The sequence below is a fragment of the Gallinula chloropus genome (genome assembly GCF_964237585.1).
Source record: "Gallinula chloropus genome assembly, chromosome: 15".
Taxonomy (NCBI): Eukaryota; Metazoa; Chordata; class Aves; order Gruiformes; family Rallidae; genus Gallinula; species Gallinula chloropus.
The window spans coordinates 2,041,226-2,062,861 of NC_140100.1; the positions used below are offsets into that span (position 1 = coordinate 2,041,226).

General features: G+C 44.1%; 1 protein-coding gene across 1 annotated transcript; it reads left to right on the forward strand.

Annotated features, from left to right (window-relative positions):
• Positions 1–19,490: 19,490 nt before the first annotated feature.
• Positions 19,491–21,203, forward strand: RMI2 (RecQ mediated genome instability 2; the record flags this gene model as incomplete). The annotated part of the gene is made up of 2 exons (XM_084270862.1): positions 19,491–19,761; positions 20,927–21,203. The coding sequence occupies 2 exons, from the start codon at positions 19,491–19,493 to the stop codon at positions 21,073–21,075; spliced, it is 420 nt and encodes a 139-aa protein (XP_084126988.1). The 3' UTR covers positions 21,076–21,203.
• Between the last annotated feature and the right edge of the window lie 433 nt (positions 21,204–21,636).

Genomic DNA, 21,636 nt, shown 5'->3' on the forward strand with positions numbered 1-21,636 from the left:
ACAGATAGATCCTATACAGAATTTGTTGTTGTCTTATGGCCTTGGCTAATTATGTAACATATGCCTGGAGAGATCTAAGCAAGAAACAACTAATATGAATTTCAATTTCTCAGTTTTCAAACTATTGAGAAATTAGCCAGATTCCTGTTTCTGCCATGTCCCTGGAGAAAGGATAGGTCCTGACAGGTGGTTCAACAGTCTACTTCAGAATACAAATATTAATTCCTCGTTTGCCAAGAATTCCTCATTTGCCAAGAAAAGGACCAAAGCCATAATTGCTCTTGTAGAAAAAGAAGGGGGGTTTTTTTGCTTCATTCTCCCTCTCCAGATTTATTGCAAACCTCAGCCAGATTTTCACATGAACTCAACAAGCTGCGTTGAGTCAATTAGCTTCACTGTGTTCCAACTCCAGCAGAATTTCTAGGAATTGGGAGAATAAACTCGGAATTTCTGACACAAGTTCTGTAAAAGTAGAATTTATGGCATCTGTCATGAAAGTGGTAAATAAGAGACAACATCAACAACATTAATGAAGCAGTCTTTAATTCTAGTAAGATCTATATTAGTTAGATACCTAACCTAGACACACCTAACCAGGCACACTTTCAGATTCATTAAGGAGAAATATGATATTATGCAAAATTAGCATTGCTTAACATGCAGGCCTTGATGTCTCCTATCAGTAAATTACATTACTGAGAATATGAGAGTGGGAAGGGTGCCCAGCCTAGAGGATTTCCTCCTGGAGTTCTGGAGACATCTCACTGAATTGCTCTTGTCGGGAGGTCTGTGACGTCTGTGATGATTCACTTTTTTAAGAGCAACTTTGTCCTCTGACACTGTAAGAAGACCCATTATCAGTTGTCTTAAACTGGGAAGAAATGCTATGATGTAGTTCAATTGCAGATCATTTTCAGCTCATAATAGTGTCATAATACTGACAAAATGTCTGATAATGAGTCTAGAGGAAGCTTTAGACTTTGTGTTTAACGAACAGAGCTTGCCAAGGTGACCTTCAAAAACTTACTGAACAGATGATGATGATGTGATGACCTCAAGCCACAAGTCATTCTAATACAACTTTACTCACAGAAAAACCTTTCAGTAAGGTGGCTGGTACTATTCATATATGCAAACAGTTTAAATTTGTACTTCTCTTTAGTTCTTTGCTCCAGCTGTCTTCTTCTGGCTCTGTCTCATACTATGACTCAGAGTATAGCCTGAGTAACCTCTCAGTTTCTGCAGCAGTAGAAAAACTACGTCCGTGACTTTTTGGGTTTGCTTCTAAACAGAATGATCTGTATATTCATGATACGGCTCCATCCCACATAAAACAATGCAGCCTTTAGGTGACTGCTGGCTTAGTTTGTATCTAAGCTAAAGTTCCACAATTAGATTTCCAGTTTAAAAATTCAGATGAGCTGGGTGATAACTTTTCAAGAAAAAGCAGATCCAGTTCTTCAGATGTCAAGTGCTGGGGCTTTTTACCTCAAGAACTTTTACATGCAAACAGATGCAAATAAGCACCTATTAGTGTTACCAAGAAATATCCACAGACTGATGAATGTGAATTTAAATACCGCGCTCTCTTTGATGATTGTCTTGCATCTCAGGCTTGTATCCTCTGTCCCTGAGTCTGTAGGGAAAGGTTAAAATACAAAGAAGGAGTATGGGTTTTCCTGTTAGTCCCCTTCTGGTGCTCATACGGTGCTGTGACTTACATGTGGTGAGGGTGGACCACGCACCTGCAGACAAGGTCCTGCACATCCCAAGAGGCCGGCCCTGCTTCAGAGGCCTGTGAGAGACCCTGAATTTCTGGCTACACTGAAAATGCTCCACTATCTTCCCAAGTCCATACTTAGAGAAAATGCTTGGGCCAGGAGAAGATATTTTGTGAGTTTAGTTATCTTTGGCTTGGCAGGAGCTTCATCAGTGCCCTTCAGGTGATTTCCCGTTAATGTAGATATGGGCACCATGTCTGTGATCTTAGGATGTTTCTCAGGAATTTGTTTCTTTGTTGATCAAGGTGAACATTGTGTTGTGTAGTACGTGCTGGTTCTTTAAGAGGAACGTGATGGATATGTTGTGGCTGTGGAAGGATGCAAAAGTGACTTCACGTTAGACTTGACTTCTGCACTCAAAATCCTGCTAACAGCAGCTGGGCAAAGATTTCCAAGTAGATGTTTTTAGCAAAATGGAAAAGCAGATTTGCACCCAGAATAGAGCAGTGAGGTCCAGATCTTTGCTTTGCTGCTAAAAAGAGCTTCTTTTTGAAGGGATGAAAACCAAAGACATTCACACCTCACTTCTAGATACATTTGTGTTACACCTTTTCAAAGGATATCACTTAACTTCCTTCATTCCGACTTTGTATTCTTCCCATATTTTACCTTTATTTTCTTAGCACCCTGCTTTTGCCCCTTCAGTTACTGACTGCTGGGCCACAGCCCAGGGAAGCCATGGCAAGGCAGTGCACTGTGCCTGTGGAGCAGGGGGATTCCTGCACCAGAGGATTCCAGGTGTCAGGGCTGGAAAAAGCAGCTTGCCTGGTTCAACCACTGGGGGGAAAAAAAGGCCTCGCTTCTTGCTCTTGTGTCATACTAAAAATAGCTCAGCACTGGTAAGCCTGCAGTGTATAGCGGTGTGGTATTCCAGCAGTGTTGGCACACACTTTTCCTTCTCTGTTTCTGTATGAAACTCAATTTAAAGCAGTCCAACACACACACACACACACAAGAATGCATTTACTCTCAGTGGCTGCGTTTACCATCAAAGGTGGTAGCGTTTCCTGAAACTGGTTTCTGATCCCCTTGAAAGACTGTGGGTTTTCCTTCTTCTTTTTTTTTTTTTTCTTTTTTCTTAAAAGGTTAATTTCAGGGAAAATTAACAACATACATGAAACTCTAAAATATCAACTGTATGCATGTGACCTGCCTCCAGTTCCCTGAATTCCAGTGAATTCCCAGTTTCCACTAGCGGGTGGCAGGCAGATCTGAGTGTGGTTATTTTCTGTTCATTTTGTGCCAAGATGTGGTTGTGGTAGAAAGGCAGAGGGAGTGTGATTTGGGAGGAGAGGGAAGCACTAGAGTTCAGACTGGGGAGGTGAACCCATTGATTTCTATGGCGCTGTGTGTGTTGAGTTGTTTCTCATCACACATCAATCCTCTTCGTGTGACAGACCCGCAACATACAGTACCAGGAACGGTAAAAATCTCTGGCCAGTGCACCATCTCTTGTGATTTATTCAGCATCTCTGCTCTGCTCTGCATATGATGAACTCTCAAATGTGTACTTGAAAGGGAGGGCTAAAGCTGAGTCTGGTTTTAAAGTCAAGCCACAAGCAGAGTTTTGTGCAGCACAAAAAAAGTGTTCCTGAGTCTCAAAGCTGCCAATACAGATTGCCAAACCAGTTGCTGCTGGATGAACTGGATGTTTTTATTGGCTATTTAGAAACAGCTTTAAGAGACTTCCCTCTTAATTTTGCTCATACCTTAACTTTGAGGTAACTTCCCAGAAGTTCTTTAGCTGATTCTAATTTGCATGAGCTTTTCTGTGTACTGGTACATGCAGAGAGAAATGGGTCTTACTGAAGTATCTTCTTGTCTTTACATCTCTTCCCTTATCTCCTCCCAACCCCCTTTTTCAGGGCTGGGGAAATGATGGCATGCTTGTGAAGGAAGGATCAGATTTGGGAGGGTCTGTGCTGTGGTGCTGTACTCTGCTGGGTACACTACACCTGGAGCACTCTATGAATGGAGACAAGTCCTCATCACTGGAGATTCAGCAGTCGTTCTCTTCTGAAAACAGGGTTGTGAGGCAGTCGTGAGGCTGTGCAGAGATCCCATCACTGTTGCAGGGAATCATTACCCCGTTTCCTTTCCTGTTCTCCTAATTAGCAGTTTGGCCAGCACATACCACAGCCTTCCTCCTGTTTTGCACACTGGCATGCGCACTGCACTGATGCTCTGTGGTTTTCAAAGTCAAGAACTGAAAAACTGGACAATATCAGATCCACATTTGTACATCCAAGCTGACATCTGCCCACTCGTCCATTTGTGCACTGAGTGATGCAGGGGTGCTGGTGAAATGTGTGGGTTTAACTCATTCAAAAAACTAAGGCAATTTTCAGGAAGAGACAAGGAAGGTCCTGGCTGAACTTTAAAGGGCTGGAATTTTGCAAACAGTTATCTTTTTTAATGTGGTTTTCTATAGGTAATCTGTATTTTACAGAGAAGAAGGGTATAAAAAGAAACTTTGCTAGCATTCCAGAATGTATTTTTGAGACAAACGTATTGTTGTTTTAATTCTGTTGTGCTGATGTGAGAGATGTGAGATGCTGATGTGCTGTATGTGAGAGAGCAGGACTCGTTCTCCAGGTGCTAAATGTAGTTGAGGCAGGATAGGCTGGCAGAACTATGGTTCCCCACACCTCTTCTGGGTCTTTTGAGTTCCTGCCTTACTTAAGACTAATGCTGAGACACCAAAATTGTCAGAATTTTGAGGCTAAGTGCTTTTGTGCTACTGTAGGTACCTGTGCTCCTAAGGTGTACAATGCAGCAGGTTAGTTTCCGAGCAGATACAGATCAGTGATGCAAAGCATGCGTGCAGGGCAAGTCAGAGTGGCTGGAGAAACGTTCCTTTTGTACTGGAGGTGGAAGGGGCAGCATTTCTTCCATCTGAGGTGAATACCTAGAAGCCTCCTGAAGACCTGAAGCTAAATATATATATATGGCCTTTTGGAAAGTGTCTCTGTGCAAATGCATCCACAACATCTAGAGTGATAAAAATCATCTACTGAGCTGAGTCGAATGGCATAGCTGAAGTGGAGCTGTAAATAAAGTGGTAGGCGGTTTCCTGCTAAAACTCCCCTGCATGTCCAAGAACCCAATGTGACTCAGTCATTGCAGTCACTGGGAACTCGGCACAGACACCCTTTTCTAGTTGGGTATTTTTACTTCTCTTTTTGCACCATATCAAGAGGGGCTCCATTCATCCCTGGAGGACCAAATTGACAATATGGCCCATTATTTTATGTTGTCTTAAGGTAATGATTTTACAGTAGACCAACGAGACTGGACTACTGGACTTCCTGTTAAGCTGATTGTCAGTGGCCCATGCCTGCAAAAAAAGGTCTGTCTGCTTGGATCTTTGTTAGACCTTCACATGAAAGTGCTTGGGACCTACACTAATGTACTTTAGCTGGGCTCTTACCTGCATCTCTCCATGGCCTAAACACTGAATTTTCATTGCTTTCATTTCATGTGCAAGAAGACTCAGGAGTGACTGGGGGGAGGTGGTATATAAAAAAAATGTGTGTAAATTTGCTTATAATACATTTTCTATTGTACCTACTCTTACTTCAAAGAATTGGCATCTTTGGAAAGCCGAACTGAGCTGAAAGAAGCTATATCCTTGCTACAAATAACAGCAGTAGGAATTTCTAGTAGCTTTTAGGTCAGTGGCATCTAGATTCTCATTTGCCCTATAATATTTTATGTTTGAAACTGTTGTATGTCACCTTCCTCCTCTGGGCTCATAGCTTTGGTATATCCCTTGTCATTAAGAAAATGCTTTCCCTGGTGGGAAAAGTTCTGTAGCCACACAGCTTTAAACTTGGCATTGGCGATTAATAAAGCAGACTTGGGAGATCTGCGGGTTCCCATGAGCTGAGCTAGAATGGGCTGTTCAGGTCTCTTCCCCTCTTTATCCCATGCAACATTTATTGTTATTTCTTTCCTCTTCTGTTTCTAGCTTGTCTTCTCTCATCCAGTTTACAGTCCTTTTTTTTTTTTTTAATGTGAACTATCCCAGTGTCTCTGGTTTAGAATTCAGTCCACTCTGCTTTTTTCTGCTTTCCAGCCCGATGTTTTCCAATTCCTTCCTCTAATTTCTGTTAAATACCTCTTTTAGTTTTTCAATACCTCTTTTAGTTTCAAGATGCTCTCTGTCTTTTGCTTTCTTTCTCTCTCTGATAGTAAGTATACTTTGTACAGGTTGGTTTGGTTTTTTGGGTTGGTTTTTTTTTTTCTGAGAACTAAGTCTACCTTCTCCTCCAGAGTTTTCAGTTTAGTATCTGAAGATTATCTGTGGTTCCTGGTTAGTGAGCTTCCTTTCTGGGAAGTTCAGCCTCCTTGTATTTTTGACTCAGGTCATTAACATCAAAGTAGGTTCTTTTTTTCTTGCAAATTCCCATAACTGCCCACCTTTCTTCTCTTTTCTCTTCCTCAGTCCTCTCCAGTACCAAGCACAGCAGTGAGGTGCATTGCTTTTTGAAAGCAGTTACTTTCCCTCAGACAAGTCCTCTTCTGCTGCTCTTACAGCTGTGGATGGTGGAGGATTTGGTGTGCTCTGAAAGCCTCTCATCTGAAAAGCCGGAGTCAGGGTTTTCACCAGTGCATCCCGCAGAGGGGATTCCCAAGGAACTGGTGCTGGGAAGGAGCTCGAGTTATTGCAGAGACCAAAGGGAACTGGGGGGTGCCTGGCACTGGGGAGTGGGCCAAAAGGCAGGGGCAGTGCTGGGACTCCCTGAGGGTTATGAGAAGGCAGCTCTGGGGTGATTCCAGGTAGGCAGAAAGGTCTAGGAAGGATGTGTAGCCCAGGGTTGTTGAGGCAGGGAGGGGATGCTCTGCCATGCAAGGCTGGATGGTTTTGTTTTGTGAGAAGAAAGGCAGGTCTATAGAGAAGGGATGGGTTTTGAAATGGGTTTGGAGAAGTGGGGTAAAGGATGTGGAGGACATCAGGTCCAAAGACTGGGGGAACTGAGAACAGTGGGTGGAAGTGTTGCAGATGTGGTGTGGATCAGGAGATTTGAAGGCAGAAGGGATGAAGGATCACCATCTAGCAGAGCTGGTGCCATCAACTGGGATCCTGGTTTGGGGACTGAGGACACACTGATCTGCCACATGACCCTTCTTCACTCACAGCCCATCTTCTATCAGCAGTATGGGGGTATAGGGTTTGTCAGTACATAGTTACACCCACTTCCAAACAGAAGGTTTAACAGACACCAAATGCTAATTTTATTTCACCAGGTGCCCAGTACTCTCCTCCCCACGTGCTCTTTTTTGAAGTGTAGTAGTAAAAGAAAATGACTGTGCTACGTGGGTGACGAGTCCTGAACCCCACGCAGGGCGGCTGCTGGGATCCTGCCTTCTCAGAAGAGCTCACCAGAATGACCGGCGAGGCCAGTGAGCAAGCAGAGCACGGCTGCTGCGGAGTGCTGCACCTCTGTGTCCCTGCAGAGCCACTGCTGCGGCGCCTGGGGCAGCACAGCCCACGCTTACGTCAGGGAGGGAAAGTGTTGCACCCTCATTGGTCACGGTGAGTCACTTGCACCTTCTGCCACGTCTGGCATGGATTTCAGTTTAACTTACTCCAGTGCATTGTTATTTTCAATATTTCCTTCACCAGAAGCTGGAGAAACTGAGGTGAAAATAATTACATTTGCCAGAGTGTGTCATGAAAATTGGCAGGTAGCTCTCAACTGGAAATAGGAGAGTCAGATTTTGAACAGCACTGAGCAGTGCCATTCAGGTACTCGTATATGGAGTGAACCTTTATTCATCAGAAGCAATAAAGTGAATATAATTCCCAAGAATTAACATGCACCTGCCCACACTTTTCTTCTCTGTGTGTGGAAAACGAGCAAGGAAACAGTGTTTGTGGGACAAATCCAATTAACCATGAAAAAAGGGGGATTTACCAGGAGACTGGCCAGCCTGTGTCATTCATCTTGACTGTGTGCAGTGTAACGCTGAGCATTAGCTTTAAACGTGCTTCTGTACACCACTGCTTTGGATTATATCCATGGTTTTGGTCTCATCTCACCCTATTATGAGGTTCCCAGTGGCTCCTGTGGGCATCCAGATTTATGTCTACTGTTTGAAACTACAGTGGCCTCAAATAATTATATAACTTTGCTGTAAAATCCCATACCACTTGGATGATATGTCCAGACTCCAAATACACAGCTCTGTGGTGGTTTGGAAAGCTTTCAACCAGTTCTTCTCAGTGCCTTCCCTGGTTTCTTTCTTGTACGTGCACTGAAGTAGTTTACAGGGACAGGTTTACTAAGAACTTGGACTCAACTTTTCAAAGGAATTAAGAGCAAAAAACTCTTTAACTTGCCCACTGTCCCTGCCTGGTATAACTGCAAGGGCTTTCTGCTGAAATAGAAACACCACACTGACAAGGGAAACAAAAGTAGCCAGAATTTGAATTTGTGTCTGTTTATATTTGAGTCTCTTCTTGGTAGGAAGTTCTTTTTCTATCTGTTATACTTTGAAAGTTCCTATAAAAGTCAGTTTAATTTTAGCATTACTCAATTTCCAAAGAAATATTTGGGTTTGTGTATAGAAAACTTACTGCCAGGCCCCCTCTGCTGGACAGAAAAATCCTGTTTTCATCCCTGCATGCTGAAGACAGCTAGGAAAAACACTCCAGTTTATTACTGCTCAGTTACAGCCTCAGAGTTCACAAGAGCATTGATATTGTTCTGTTATTGCCCATTGTTATCTGTCATGAGTTGAGCTTTAGTCAGGATGACCGTTGCAAATGTCTTCAAGTCCATCTGGCTGTTGAGAATTCATCCTGTCATCTGATTGCCACCCAAGTTATGTTCAGTAGCATCCACCCTCTTCACCCCCCACTGTATCTCCCATGTATTATTCACATCTTCTGTCAGTGATGGCATTGCACAGAGTTAGAGTGTACTTATGTGTCTGACCAGAAAATAATGAACATCTGAATCCAAGCAGCACACATGCTTTTCCAGGGCTATTCCGACTGCAGGGACCTACTCTGCTCATCTTTCAAGTGTGACAAGGGAATTTCTCTAGGTGAAAGACAATACTATGTTTAAACCATGCTTGTAATTTGTGTATGACAAAGCCTTTTGCAGGGACCAGCTTTGTATTTACAGGGTGGGAAATAGGCCTGGTGAGGATGATCCATTAGCTTGCGCACTAAATTAGGGCATGGATTTAAACCCTGCACTGGAACAGGCTGCCTGGTGACCTTACACTAATTAACTAGGCTAAAAGCCAGAAAAGAAGTGTGCTACAACGCTGAGCACAAACTTTTGAAGCTTCTGAAATAAAGTGTTGGACCAGTTTATGGTCCTCTGTGATGCACACTGAGATCAGAGTTTCTTTGACAGGAGATCCAAAGCAGTCAGTGTGCCATGCAGGCAGCCAGTAGAGAACTGTTGCCTACAGAGGTGTGTCTGAGCTTGTTCAAAAATTGGTGGTCCTTGAAGAACAGCCGTCTTTTAGAAATGGGGCAAGCCAAGAGAGCACTGTTGGGGCAGCTGATTAGTATTTAGAAGACCTCTTCAGTATGTGGAACAGTGAGATATGTGTCCCTGCTCAGTTAAGAGGGCTGTCAAACTTCAGTTCCTTTTCTGGAAGGTGTCCTAACCACTAACAGAGGTCTCTTCTCATTGAAAGGGAAGGAGGAGTATTTGTTGGCAAAGAGAGACTGGGAGCTTTACATCTACAGCACACACCTGTGAGTGGGAAACATGGATTCTGGTGCCTCCTGAGTGCTATTACACACTGTACATTAAGCAGTTATTAGATAATCTACAGAAGTGGTATCTGAAGCTGAGCCAGAATTCAGTGGCTCATCTCTCTCAAGTCAGTGCCCCGATCTGCAGGCTCAAAGGCAAGTCCCATTCTTTCTGTAGGCCAGTGGCTCTTGAATGGCCTTCTGTGAACTAAAGCAAGTTCACAGGAAGACCAGAGAATGTTTCGTTCTGTAGACCCATGTGAGGTCATTATTTCCAAATTTCCTTGACAAACATGTGTCTGAGTCTCTCTGTGCCAGGAAGGGCTCCGAGCCTGAATTTCCCACATTTAAGCCTGAAACTCCCACATTCCTATAAACGTCCAAAATCTCACTGGTAAAGTGTAGTGTAAAACTGACAGGGTTGAAAAGGGTGCCACTTTAAAGAAAATGTCTGTAATGAAGCCTCTGAAGGGATGGGAACTATTTCAAAGCTCTGTTATTTCATTCTGTTTGAAAAAATATTGACAGTTGTCCCATAAAGTTCAAAGTGTAACAAAACCAAGGGAAGGACAAACACACTGAACTGGTGTTTTATGTTAAAAATTACTTATTTATGAAAATGTATTTCAGATGAAAATGTGAACTAATTACAGGTCCCTAGAATATACTATAAGTACAGCATGTGTCCTGGTGAGGTTCAATGAGTGTTTAGGCTTAAGCTGTAGTACCAAATAAATGCTAAAAATAGTAACAGGTTTGGAGAAGCAAGAAGTCTAAATAGCCCCAAGTTCCAGGGAAGATAGAAAACCAAGTGTTTGGAATTTATGCCTAGCCTCTTCACTGACAGGACAGAGGGCTAAATAGAAGGAGTCTCTGTTTTTCTGGATGCAGCATTTTGTGACTGTGCAACATACCCTGTCTGCTGAACTAGAGCTGCATTGCCTCCCATGTTTAAACCATCTGTTGCTTTATAATTGCAGCGTAACAGAGCATTCCCTTTCCTTGTGAATGAGAAGGCGTTATTGCAGGGTCTGTGCACATTGAAGGAAGAAAAGAGGAAGGGGAAAAAAGGAGCAGGAAGCACTTCAGTCCCAAGCAGTGGGTAATTAGCAACTGCTAATGCCCCCCCCTCTGCAACTGGGGGGCATTCCTGAGGCAGTTGGCCAAACTTAGATAAACCTCAGCGTTTTCCAGATCTGAAATCTAGACATCTCGTCCCACCTTCAGAGGCATCTCATCTCATGCTTCTATGATCAGAGCTAACTACCTTCCACAGAGGCTAAACTGTGGCAAGCCAACCTGAAGCACTTGGTAAAAGCTAGAAACTGGAGGCAAAGGCTCTCTCCTACCTGAGTGGGATGAAGGACTAGGGCTGACCCTAGTTGTGACTTGCCACTTTCCAGAGGCCTTTTCACGCAGAGCCTGTTCATTTCTTACCTTCTGAAATGCACAGTTTGCCCATTTATACAGAGCTGCAGCATGAAGATACAACTTCAGAGCTATTAAGTTGAGGTGCTGTATATTCAGACTTTTACAGATAATATCAAAGTGTGAATGAAAACCAGCAAGATGAAAGCCATGATGGAAACTTTTTCTTCACTATGTGACTGCACAAGAAATGGCTGCCAGGAAAGATAAAAGCATTGCTCCTAAAGCATCTCTCTGTAGCTTTACTGATGAAACACCACAGGACCAGTACACCCTTTCCTGCTCACGTACCAGGAATTTAATGGGGCTTACTACAGTTTGAGATCATTGCAAACATGCAAACTCCTTTGAACTCAAGAACAGAAACTTAAACTTTCCCCACAGTTTAGTAGAACTTCATGGCACTGCTTCTTTTATTACTTTATGAGTACTCTTTACAAATGTTATCAGCTTGCAACACTCCACAGCTGTGTGACGAAGATTGCAGAAGTACTCGTGGAGAGCTTTATTGTTTTACAGCTGGGAAATACAGCCTTTAGAAGGAAATGCATCTATCTCTTCTACAGATCAGAGGATGAATGAAAAAGATTCTCTAATTACTTTCAGTTCTGTTTCCTTTGGCTGGAATTTCTGTTTCCCCAGCCGATTGTTTGTCCAGGAGGAATCCAGGGTAGTGCAATGACATTTATAAGAAACAGAATGGAAAGCAGCCTCGTGCAAGAGATGTTCAATGAATACTGCCAGCTTTCAGGAAAATGTGGCACTGTTCAAATGAACAGTCCTGTAACTGTGAATTCTAGAAATTTAACCAGGAATTTAACTGTGAATTTAGTAATTAAACCGGGCCAACCAAAGTATTTGATGAACTCTGCCCATGTTGTATATTATGGATCTTCCCTGTATACCTGAATGCTTAATTTTACCAGGTAGTATGGAGCAGTGGAACTAGAGTGTGGTTTAGGGTAGCCCAGTCGCATTAGAAAAATGTCTGCCCCCCAGCATGGTTAACCATTGTGAACCAACCTGCATGGAGGCTTTTAAAACAGGGGCCTGGAGAATATTGTTGCCATTGCCCCAGATGTTCACCCAAGTATCTGATGTGGCAGAAAAGAGTGTAAAATGGATTGTATCAAATGACAGCGTGAACAGAATATTCACTCTGTTTCAGCCTCCTTTAGCTCCACTGGTGAGTACTGGAGGCTCTTGTGGTCTGAAATGGACTATCTGAGTTCCCAGAAGAGGAAGAGCCAGAAGTACCAGAATGCAAATAAATTAGTGGTGTCTGTCAAACAGTAGGTTCAAGTGTTCAGTTCTCCCTCTATCTTAAAAACAATGAAAATGAAAATACCTAGCCCGCATCTGTTAGGATTGTTTGGTGGTAATCACAGTATCATCTTTTAAAAGAGTCTAGATTATGTATAGTCAGACTAGGGAGATCTGTAGATAAGAAAAAGAAACCAGTTTCTGCCTTTCACTTTCATCTTGTGCAGTTTCTCGTAAATGAAGCGGTAACCGGCAACCGGCAACCGAGCCCAGTACTCTGATGATCTGAGGTTGTGTGCTGGCCTTTTCCATTCTGAACCTTCTGTTCCTTGAAATTCGTATCTCTTCAAACTCTAGCAGGGCTACAGATCTTCAAATGCTCCTATACAGAACTTGAAATTATTCAAGTGCTTGGTGTTTGCAATACCAGCGCTCCGCAGGCGTAAGCAGAAATGTGCACACGTTGTCACCCTGCTCTGCACAGCCACCCTGTGCTGTGTGACATCTGCGTGAATCCTGGACACCATCTACGCTGAGCTGATGTCTCCTAGTTGGCCCTTAACATACTGACAGTTTCAATTTTGAATAAATAAGCACTGTTGGCTTTTGCAGTAGAGTGCAGGTCTGGGTTTTGTGGGCTGCTTAGGGTTTGAAAATAAGGCGCACTGGTTCTGCAGTGATCATTGATGGGCAGTTTTCACGACAAGCTGAAAGCTTGCTAAGATTCGGGTTTGATAGTTTTAAATCCCTGAAGATGTGCTTTTTGGTTGTATTGAAATTTCAGGTCCAGGTTTTATTGTTTACTTTGGAGGGCTGCTCTAAACAGAGCTACACTTACAAACAACAATTGTCATGCACAACTATGTACATTTTAGCCATCTACAAAAAGTCAAATAAATATATTTCAATATAACACATTAATAATTAAATTATTCAGATAAGTTATTATAATTATTCAGTCATCAACACAGCTATTAGTTCAGTAGAAAGGTCAGATTACCCATACATAAGAAGTGATTTTAATACTTTACCTAGAAGTGTGTCCTTTTCACAATTTCTTCATATGTTCCTCTGGTTCATTTTGTTTTCCTGTTTAGTTCATAACTGGAATGAGCTGATGAAAATCTTTTAGCACCAGTAGATACATTTACAGAAACTGAATCCCATGACATACTAATGGATCAGTTGTTGGTGATGGTTGTTCAAGACTTCAAATGTCAGCAATAAAAGTCTGACCTTCATCAAATTCATATTTGACCCTGAATTTTCTGGGCTTAGTGGAAAGCAATGGGTCTTAATTAGAGAGTTTCAGTCTAGTGTTTTATGGTATTGTGCAGACCACAGACTAGAACCTGTGATTACAATCACTTAAATCAAGAGGTGGAGGCAGTTTGTGACATTTTAATGTCAAATTATATTTTAAAATGTGACATTTCCAAATGAGTTGTAGAGGTCTTTCTAAGCTGATCTGATGAGATGTCCCCCAGTGGCTCATGCAATCTTGTGATTTTCTAATAGAAAAGCCTAACAATGTGAAAACATATTTCAGCAATTATACATAGAATGTCCTGATTTAGGAAGAATTCTGTGATTTTACTTACCACTTTATATCTTCTCTTAGACCTATCAAGGGATAAATAGGCCTTGTACAGCCCCTGTGCTCCTGTGGCTTTCATCAGAAATCAACTCTACTGTACATACCAGCATTCATCCATTCATGCCAGGAGTTGGGGGAGTGAGCTGCTGTTTGTATGGCAATGAATGCATTCTAAGCCTGGGCTTGTAACGACTTCCATTTAGGAGCCTTGCTTTACAAAATGCATACCACAATGTAAGAAACAGAAAAATCAAGCTTACTTAGGCTCCAATCCATCAAAATAGATAAAAACATGTAAGTGCTATTATTGACTTCACACAAAAATTTCACTGCTGTTGATTTCCTCTTTATAATGTTTTTTGTTTTTTCAGTCATTCAGCTGTTTGTTCTGAATTCTTGCTCTGCTTCCCTCTGCAGAGGCACAAGGCACAGCTGTTCCTTCAGCTATGACTTTAGCTTTTGCTTTCTGAAGTACCAATACCAGTGCCTTCCCGCTCAGCGTCTGTCAGCATTCTTCCTGTTGCAGGCCATTTCTGCTCCTCATCTCAGTATCACTCTGCCAGCACCAGCTGAGTCAGGAGACCACTTGCTCACAAGCACTTTTGAAACTTCTCAACCTTACTGGTCTCTGTGTATATTGCTACTATTTGACATCTCGGGTTTTAAGTTTTAGAAAATAAAAATGCCACTCTTCTGTTTACTTTTCCTTAGGAAAATCATTGTGCTCTCACTCCACTGGGTGAACTGGATGCTGACGATGCCAATCAGAGCATATTTATGCAAAGCCAGCGCTGTCAAGGCAGGACACCATGGTCTATATTCCCCTACAGTGGTTATAGGGCCTCTCCAGTCCTGTGAGGCTTCTCCTAAACATCCAATTCTTTTATGAAGTCAGAAAGGCTGAACGACTGAAGTCTCCAAGCTATTGGCTTCACTTCAGTAAGGATGACGATCTAATGTTTTGGATGCCATTCATATTTCCTGTCTAAGAAGAGCTCTTTTTTTCTTGGTGCATGTGTTTGAATAAGCTCATCTGGAAGCCAGCTTTACAAACTATCTCCAGAGCAACAAGAAATACTGGTAAAGACTGGGATTACTTATTGGGCTTTTTTTTTTTTTAATTTCATCATGTCACAGTCCTATTCCATAGAATGCTGATTTATTTCAGTTACATACCAGCATATTTATAGCATGGAAAGGAATAAACATGTGACACCCACTTCTGCAGAATGTGACTGGAGCTCTCTAAGCATTTCCTCTAAGTATTCTTTGTAAATGAAATGAGTCAGCTAAGCTGGAGAGCATCACACAGTTTTCATAAGCTGTAGGCTACCATCAGGGGGGAACTGTGGTGTGTGACAGGAACTGGTTAAATTTGCGTGACGGTGGGAGCAATGAAATAACTTCTCATGTTAAGGCTGGCTGTACAAGCTAAGGTTTCCACCCTCTCTGAGGAGGTGCCTGAGCCTGATGTTGTTTTTCCTCTGCAGCGCACTGGGTGCAGCTGTCAGCTTCTGGCAGCTGCAGGACTCCTCTTGCCATAACACTGCACTGATTCCATGCTAACATGCAAGGCACAGCACCTGCACTAGGCTCTCAAGACAAAAAGAGCATGAGAAGTTGCCTATGCTAATGCTTTATTTTATAGTATTTGCCACAAAACTAGTTAATCTTATCTTTGTTAACACTATGTGAGAGACCAGACTTTTGGTGGTGGTGGTAGTAGTGGTATTATGATGTCTGTCACATTTACCTGCCAAGTCACTTCTAAAATGCCACTTACTCAGAGCTGCTGCTAATGAGAACTCTGGCAAGTTAGACCTGGAGTTTTCCTTTTTCAGCAGATGACTTACCTGGCTCCAGGTCTTCTGAAACTGCTGGTTGAACATAACTCAGCATCCATATGCCAGACTGATCAGTCCCAAAGCGCAAATTACAGGCAGCAGTAGTTCAAATTAAAAATGCAAATATGACTAATTTCCAACCCACTAATTCCAACCCATCTAGCTATTAATTGCAAATAAGTAATTAAATTCAGTGATGATGAGGTAACCCAAAAAAATAGCCCTGAAGGATGATGATGTTTTTCTAGACGTCACGCAGCATGTCTGCCTGACACCTTTTATGCAGTACAAAACCAAACAACTGAATTTTATCTTCTTGTGATTCTCTCATATATTTCTCTGTGCAGTATAGAAACTGAGCATGAACCAGGATGGATGTCTTAGAGGTGAAACTCAACAGTTCTTGTCCGTGCTAAAAGCTTTCCTTCAGTGGAGTTCCATATGAACACCGGGGAAAAGAAGACCTCCTCAGATCCCCCTTCTCACTTACCAGGTAATGCATTTTTACACTGTATTGTACTCATCTTTGCTCCTGTCCTGCCTAGTTCCTGTATACTGCTTCCTTTTACCGGAGGAGGATACAGAAGACACATACCACTTTGCAGTTTGCTCTGTGATTGTGGGCAGCCAGTATCTGTAAGAGATACTGACACAGAGCAGCACCTGCCAGCAGGCTGCAGAACGGAGCAGGTGGAGGGCTGCCGTGGGCCTATCCCCATAACACTCAGATACTCAAGTCCTCTGAGCTCCTGCAGACCTGTTTTTCTGTCCTATCTGTTTTATAGACATCCGTGGACCATTCTGTTAGTACCATTATGATCTGTGTGTTCATCAGCTCCACGCTTCGTGAATTTTTCTTCCATTCATCTGTGAAGCTTCCTGGTAGCCCTGTTTTGAAAATAAACATTTAAAAGGGACTAAAATATGTATTACAAAAAATATTCTTGATTACTTGGATTCCAAATTTAAAAAAAAAAAATACAACCTTTTTTGGAAGTCTAGTTAGTGACTTCCCAGTACTGGGAAAAAGGCAGACATAAAACTGAAGAAATTTTTCCATACATGTTACCTAACGGCCTGGGACAGAGATCTTTTTCAAAACTCTTGGGTAGGAAGAAAGACTATAAAATAGCAGAATTTCTGGTGAAGGTGAAGAAGGATTTTTCTGATTGTGTAATACTAGCCAGGAGCAGAGAATTGTTTCTATTTTAGGTGGTACTGTCAGTGACAGTATAAAAAGGTATAAGCTGGACATAAAATTTTAAGTTGGTGGTTCTTTGGAAATCTCTCTTCATGGAAATCTGGGGTAAAATTATTTTCTAAATTCTCTGCAACTACCAACAAAACAGTGCCAGAGCAATCGAGGGAGAACTGGTTCCTGCTGTGTTCAGGACTATCTTGCCTATGTGTAGTTTGACCTTTTTTTACCTGTACTCTGACAGCATCTTATGTGCATGTCTGAATGAGCAATAACATCCTTGAAGAATGCTTTGAAGAGAGGCATGTATTATAGTAGCTGGCAGAAGAGCCATTCCTTCTTTTTAATCCATGCAACCCAAAACTGTCCCACCCAACACGCTCAGAAAATGTGCTCAAGTTTAATCCTGTGTAATTTACAGCCTGTCAGCCACCGACTCATTGCCTTTTCCAACTGTGTGCTGAGCTTCCTCTGCTACCTTTAAATCAGAGAATGATCATTGTGGGATCAGTCCCAGAAAACAGTCTGCTGAGGCATTAGACATTTTTCCTGCAGCTGCAGAACGTGTCTCCATGGCTGAGCTGAGCCAGTTTTGGAACAAGACCTTTGCAGATAGTTCAGTGTAACTTTGCTTTTTACTGAAAGAGAAGGATTTTCTGGTCCAGGAAAACAAATCCATTTATTGGTGCAGATTGACAGTGCTTCTGCCCTTCTCCTAACACAGTTTCTTCAAGGAAAATCTTTTAAAAGCAACCTTTCAGTCTCTCCTGCAGACGGTACTCTTCTAGGGGTCTTGCCTTCATCTGTAGGTTTAATGGCCTAATAAGCATTAGACCCTACTATTATACAATAACGAATAGGAATACAATACTTTTATCAATATTTGGCACAATTATTTTTTTTTATGTGAAACTAAATATTGATGTTGTCAAGTGACTGCATCTTAGGGGCATAAATTACAAATACTCTCCTGTGAGCCTCGCTCAGATTTTGCGTTCATATACAGTAACCACCTAATGTCTTTCCATTCCTGTAAGCCATATGATTTCATTGCTAGATTACATGATTTTGTATTGTGCTTAGATGTCAGTGTTTTTATTGTTATTACCAATATTATATTTTATTCTTACTGTAAATGGTAACAAAGTTAACTGCTTCCTTACACTGTGAAAGGAATAAAGTCCCATTTACAGAATGTCTCTAAACAGAAAATATCTCTGGAAAAAAGATACGCTGAATAATTAATGCTATGATGGGTGAGTAGAAAAAAGGTCTTTTGATGTATTTTGTGACTCAAAACAAAACTGAGTTTTTAAATAGAGTAACTCTATTTAATGGAGAACAAAATCTTCTTTAAAGAAGAATGATTGCAGGGGAGTCAGTTCTCTATGTAACTTTATCCGTTTTGTGCTTTTGTAGGCAACACAGAACTTGTGAAATTGAGGAATCCATCCCTTTGGTTCTCCTGATTCTTCTTCTTTGTTGCATTCTCATGATTTTCCATTAGCATATTTCTTGGCTTATTTTCTAAATGAAATGTCAACTCACCCACCCAAACGAAGCCACAACATTTCAAAGACTTCAGATTGCGGCAAGGGGAATTAGCCTCGCTGCAATATAAACAGACAGCAAATAAATTCTTACAGGCTTTGGAATCACTAAGTCTCCCAGCTTAAAGCTGCCTGTGCTTTCAGCGCTCCAGCCTAAAACAAAAAGGTATCTTGAAAACAACCCTGGGAAAATCAGCACAGGTGTTTTCATTCTCACAAAACCAGAGGATCTTCATCAGCTAAACAGTAAACACTAAACGAGCATTTCTTGCTAAGCAGTGAAGCAATACCTTGGAAAACTATCTGGGGTGGCGGCCTGGGAGGTGTGGGCGAGTGTCACACTTGCATGTAGTGTAACCTTGGGGCCCGGGTAGAGAACAGAGTCCAGGCCGCAGGGTGACGTTACTCGGCTGAGGCAACAGCAAGAAGCATTTTTTGCTCCAACTCAACCACTGAAATCAGATTTTACACAAGTTTTGGCACGCAAAGGAGCTGTTGTCTCAGGGAGAGTCAATCCTGATTTGAATTCAGGTGAAATGAGAAGCAGCTGGAGGGCTCTGAATGCCCCCACCGGGGGGAGGGTCGCTGGCCAGGCGCTGCCAGGTGCGCGGGGCGGGGGTTGTTCGGAGCAGATAAACTCCCTGGGAGCAACTGCCCTTGCGCGCAATGGCCTCCAAACACCGCGTGCCTGCGCCGCGGGCTCGGGCATCCAGGAAAGGGGTTGCGTTGGGGATTTTCAGCGGAAGGCTCGGCGCCAGGCGTGGGGGTTGTGCGAGGCCGCCTGGTTTCTGAGGGCTCGCGCGCCCTCCGCACCGTCAGGTGTGTGGTTCGGGCCCCGCGGCTGACGGCACCATCGCTTTACGTGAAGGTAAAACGCAGCGGCCCGGGGCATGGCTACACTAGTGACGGTGCCCGCCGCGGGGCTCTGGGTCCGGTCCCCGCCTCCCGCCGGCGGCAGCCCCTCAGCGCTACCCCAGGTGCTGGCGCCGGGCCCGCCAAGCACGTCTGGGGCGGGGCGGCCCGCGCGCCGTTTCCCGCCCTTCTTCCCCACTGGCTGAGGCGCCGCGGGCACCAGCCGTCCACTCTCCCGCCTCGGCGGCGGCATGGCCGAGGACGCGGTGGGGCCGCCGGTAAAGGTGCTGGCCGCCCAGCTGCGGGAGGCGGTACGAGGCGCCGGCGGGACGTGGCAGCTGGGCCGGGCGGAGGCGGGCCGGGCGCCGCTGCGCCTGCGGGCGGTCTGGATGCAGGGCACCGTGCTGGAGGTGGAGCGCGGCGGCGCGCGGGGCGGCTGGGCCCGGCTGCAGGACGGCAGCGGCCCCTTCACCGTGCAGGGGGTGGAGGGGGTGCCCAAGGGGCGGCCCTGCCTCAGCGCAGGTACCGGCCGGGGGGGCGGCGGGGCGGGCACCGAGCAGCCCCCGTACTCATTGTAAAGTCAGTCAGCAGATCCCCTCGCCTCAGGCCGCAGGAGCCTGTGGCAGGTGTCGAGTCCCCGGCGGGGCAGGTGCGCGGGGTGGGGCCCACGGCCCTGCGGCCGAGCCTGGGGCTGGCAGGCGCAGCGCAACCTTCCCGCGCACAGCCGGGCGCGGGCGGCTGGCGGGGGTCTCGCTCGCACCGGGGCCGTCACACGCGGCTCTTCGGGACGCGTGTACCCGAGGTGCCTCAGGCCCGCCGCTGCCGCGGCGCTTCCGCTGCGCCGGGGTCTGAAGGCAGGAGGCAGTTGCAGGCCCGCACGCCCAAAGGGTGTTCGTGGCTCTGGCCTGCGTGCCAGGCGTGTGTCTGTGGGACGTGCTGGGCTGGTGCAGCAGCGGAGGGGATATGCTTCCCCCTACACCATCACTCATCAAAGAGGCAGCCTGAAAGAGACGTGCGGCGGTAGCGGCCGCTGGAGAAGCGGCCTGAGCTGCAGAAGGGCAGTGTGGTTGTGGCTGTCAATAGGAAGACTTATGCTGTCTTCCCGTGTGAGTTCCAGTAAGGACAGGGGCTGATCTCAGCTCTCCGGTTACAGGAAATGTTTGATCAAAGTGGGGTGGCGCGGAGAAGAGCTGCAAGTCATGGAATATGTCAAGTTGAAAGGGACCCTTGAAGGTCATGTAGTCCAATCACCTGCAGGGACACCTGTAAGTCTAGAAACAGGGATGAAGATTTTCCTTCTTCCTCTTCCTTACTTTGCCAGTACTGTTAATTCAACTGGAGAAGTACTGGGCTACAGCATCCCAGGAGTTGTGGTAGAAAATAGCCATATTGCTTCATTTTCAGTCTTCTGAGTTGCCCTTTCTTCACTTGCATCACAGAAGGAGGATTAGTTTGTGGGTCTTGACTCTCACAGTATATGAAAAATCTAGTGAAACGTACTGTAAAAATCGTTGTGTGGATAACTAAGCTTTTATCCTGAAATTTAGTGCTAAGCAAGTTTCCTTGCAAGCATTTGCAGCTTTAATTAAAAAAAAAACCCAAACATTTTAAATGCTTTCTGAAGCTAAAATGAAAATACAAAGGTTAATTGAAGTTCATGCTTGTCTTCTTTTTCTCTTTTTTTAAGGGAAGTATGTAATGGTGATGGGTGTGGTGCGGTCCTGCAGTCCTGAGCCTGTTCTTCGAGCAATAAAGATGACAGATCTTTCTGAAAACCCTGTGCATAAGAGTATGTGGAGCCTTGAAGTGGAGGATTTGCACAGAGTCATCCCCTAGATACTTTTTCTTCTGCCTAAAATAACTGGAAATGCAGAGCTGCTTTTTGTTTGTTTAGTGCAGAACACTGGGCCCTTCTGTGTATTTGTGGCTCCAACCACCAGTTACTCTTGAAGTAAGCCAAAGAGGAGTTGGGCTCAGAGTCGAGTGGAGGGAGCTGTGGGTACCTGATGATAATCACCATGTTCATGTCTTTCACAGTCTCTTTTGATACCAGCAGATTTGAGAAACACTTGATGCTTTCTGAGTAGCATGTCTGTGTTATCAAGAACACTACGTTTCTGCATGTATTAGTTGCTGTTTCTAGGAACATGTTTAGGTCATTCCTATAGTGGTGTATTCTTGGCAGCAAAGAGCTGCACAGAACTGGTGTTTCCAGGGTTACCAGTCGATGTGTGGAAGGAAGGGAAAATGTGTTTCACTCCACACAGACTGTGGTTGGAAATAACATCTTCACCTGTGTTTTCTCTTTCAGTAATAACCATGTCAGTAAAATCTACTTGTGAGACAGATGTCACTTTCTAATTGTAAGCACAGTCTTGTACTTAAATACTGATCTGG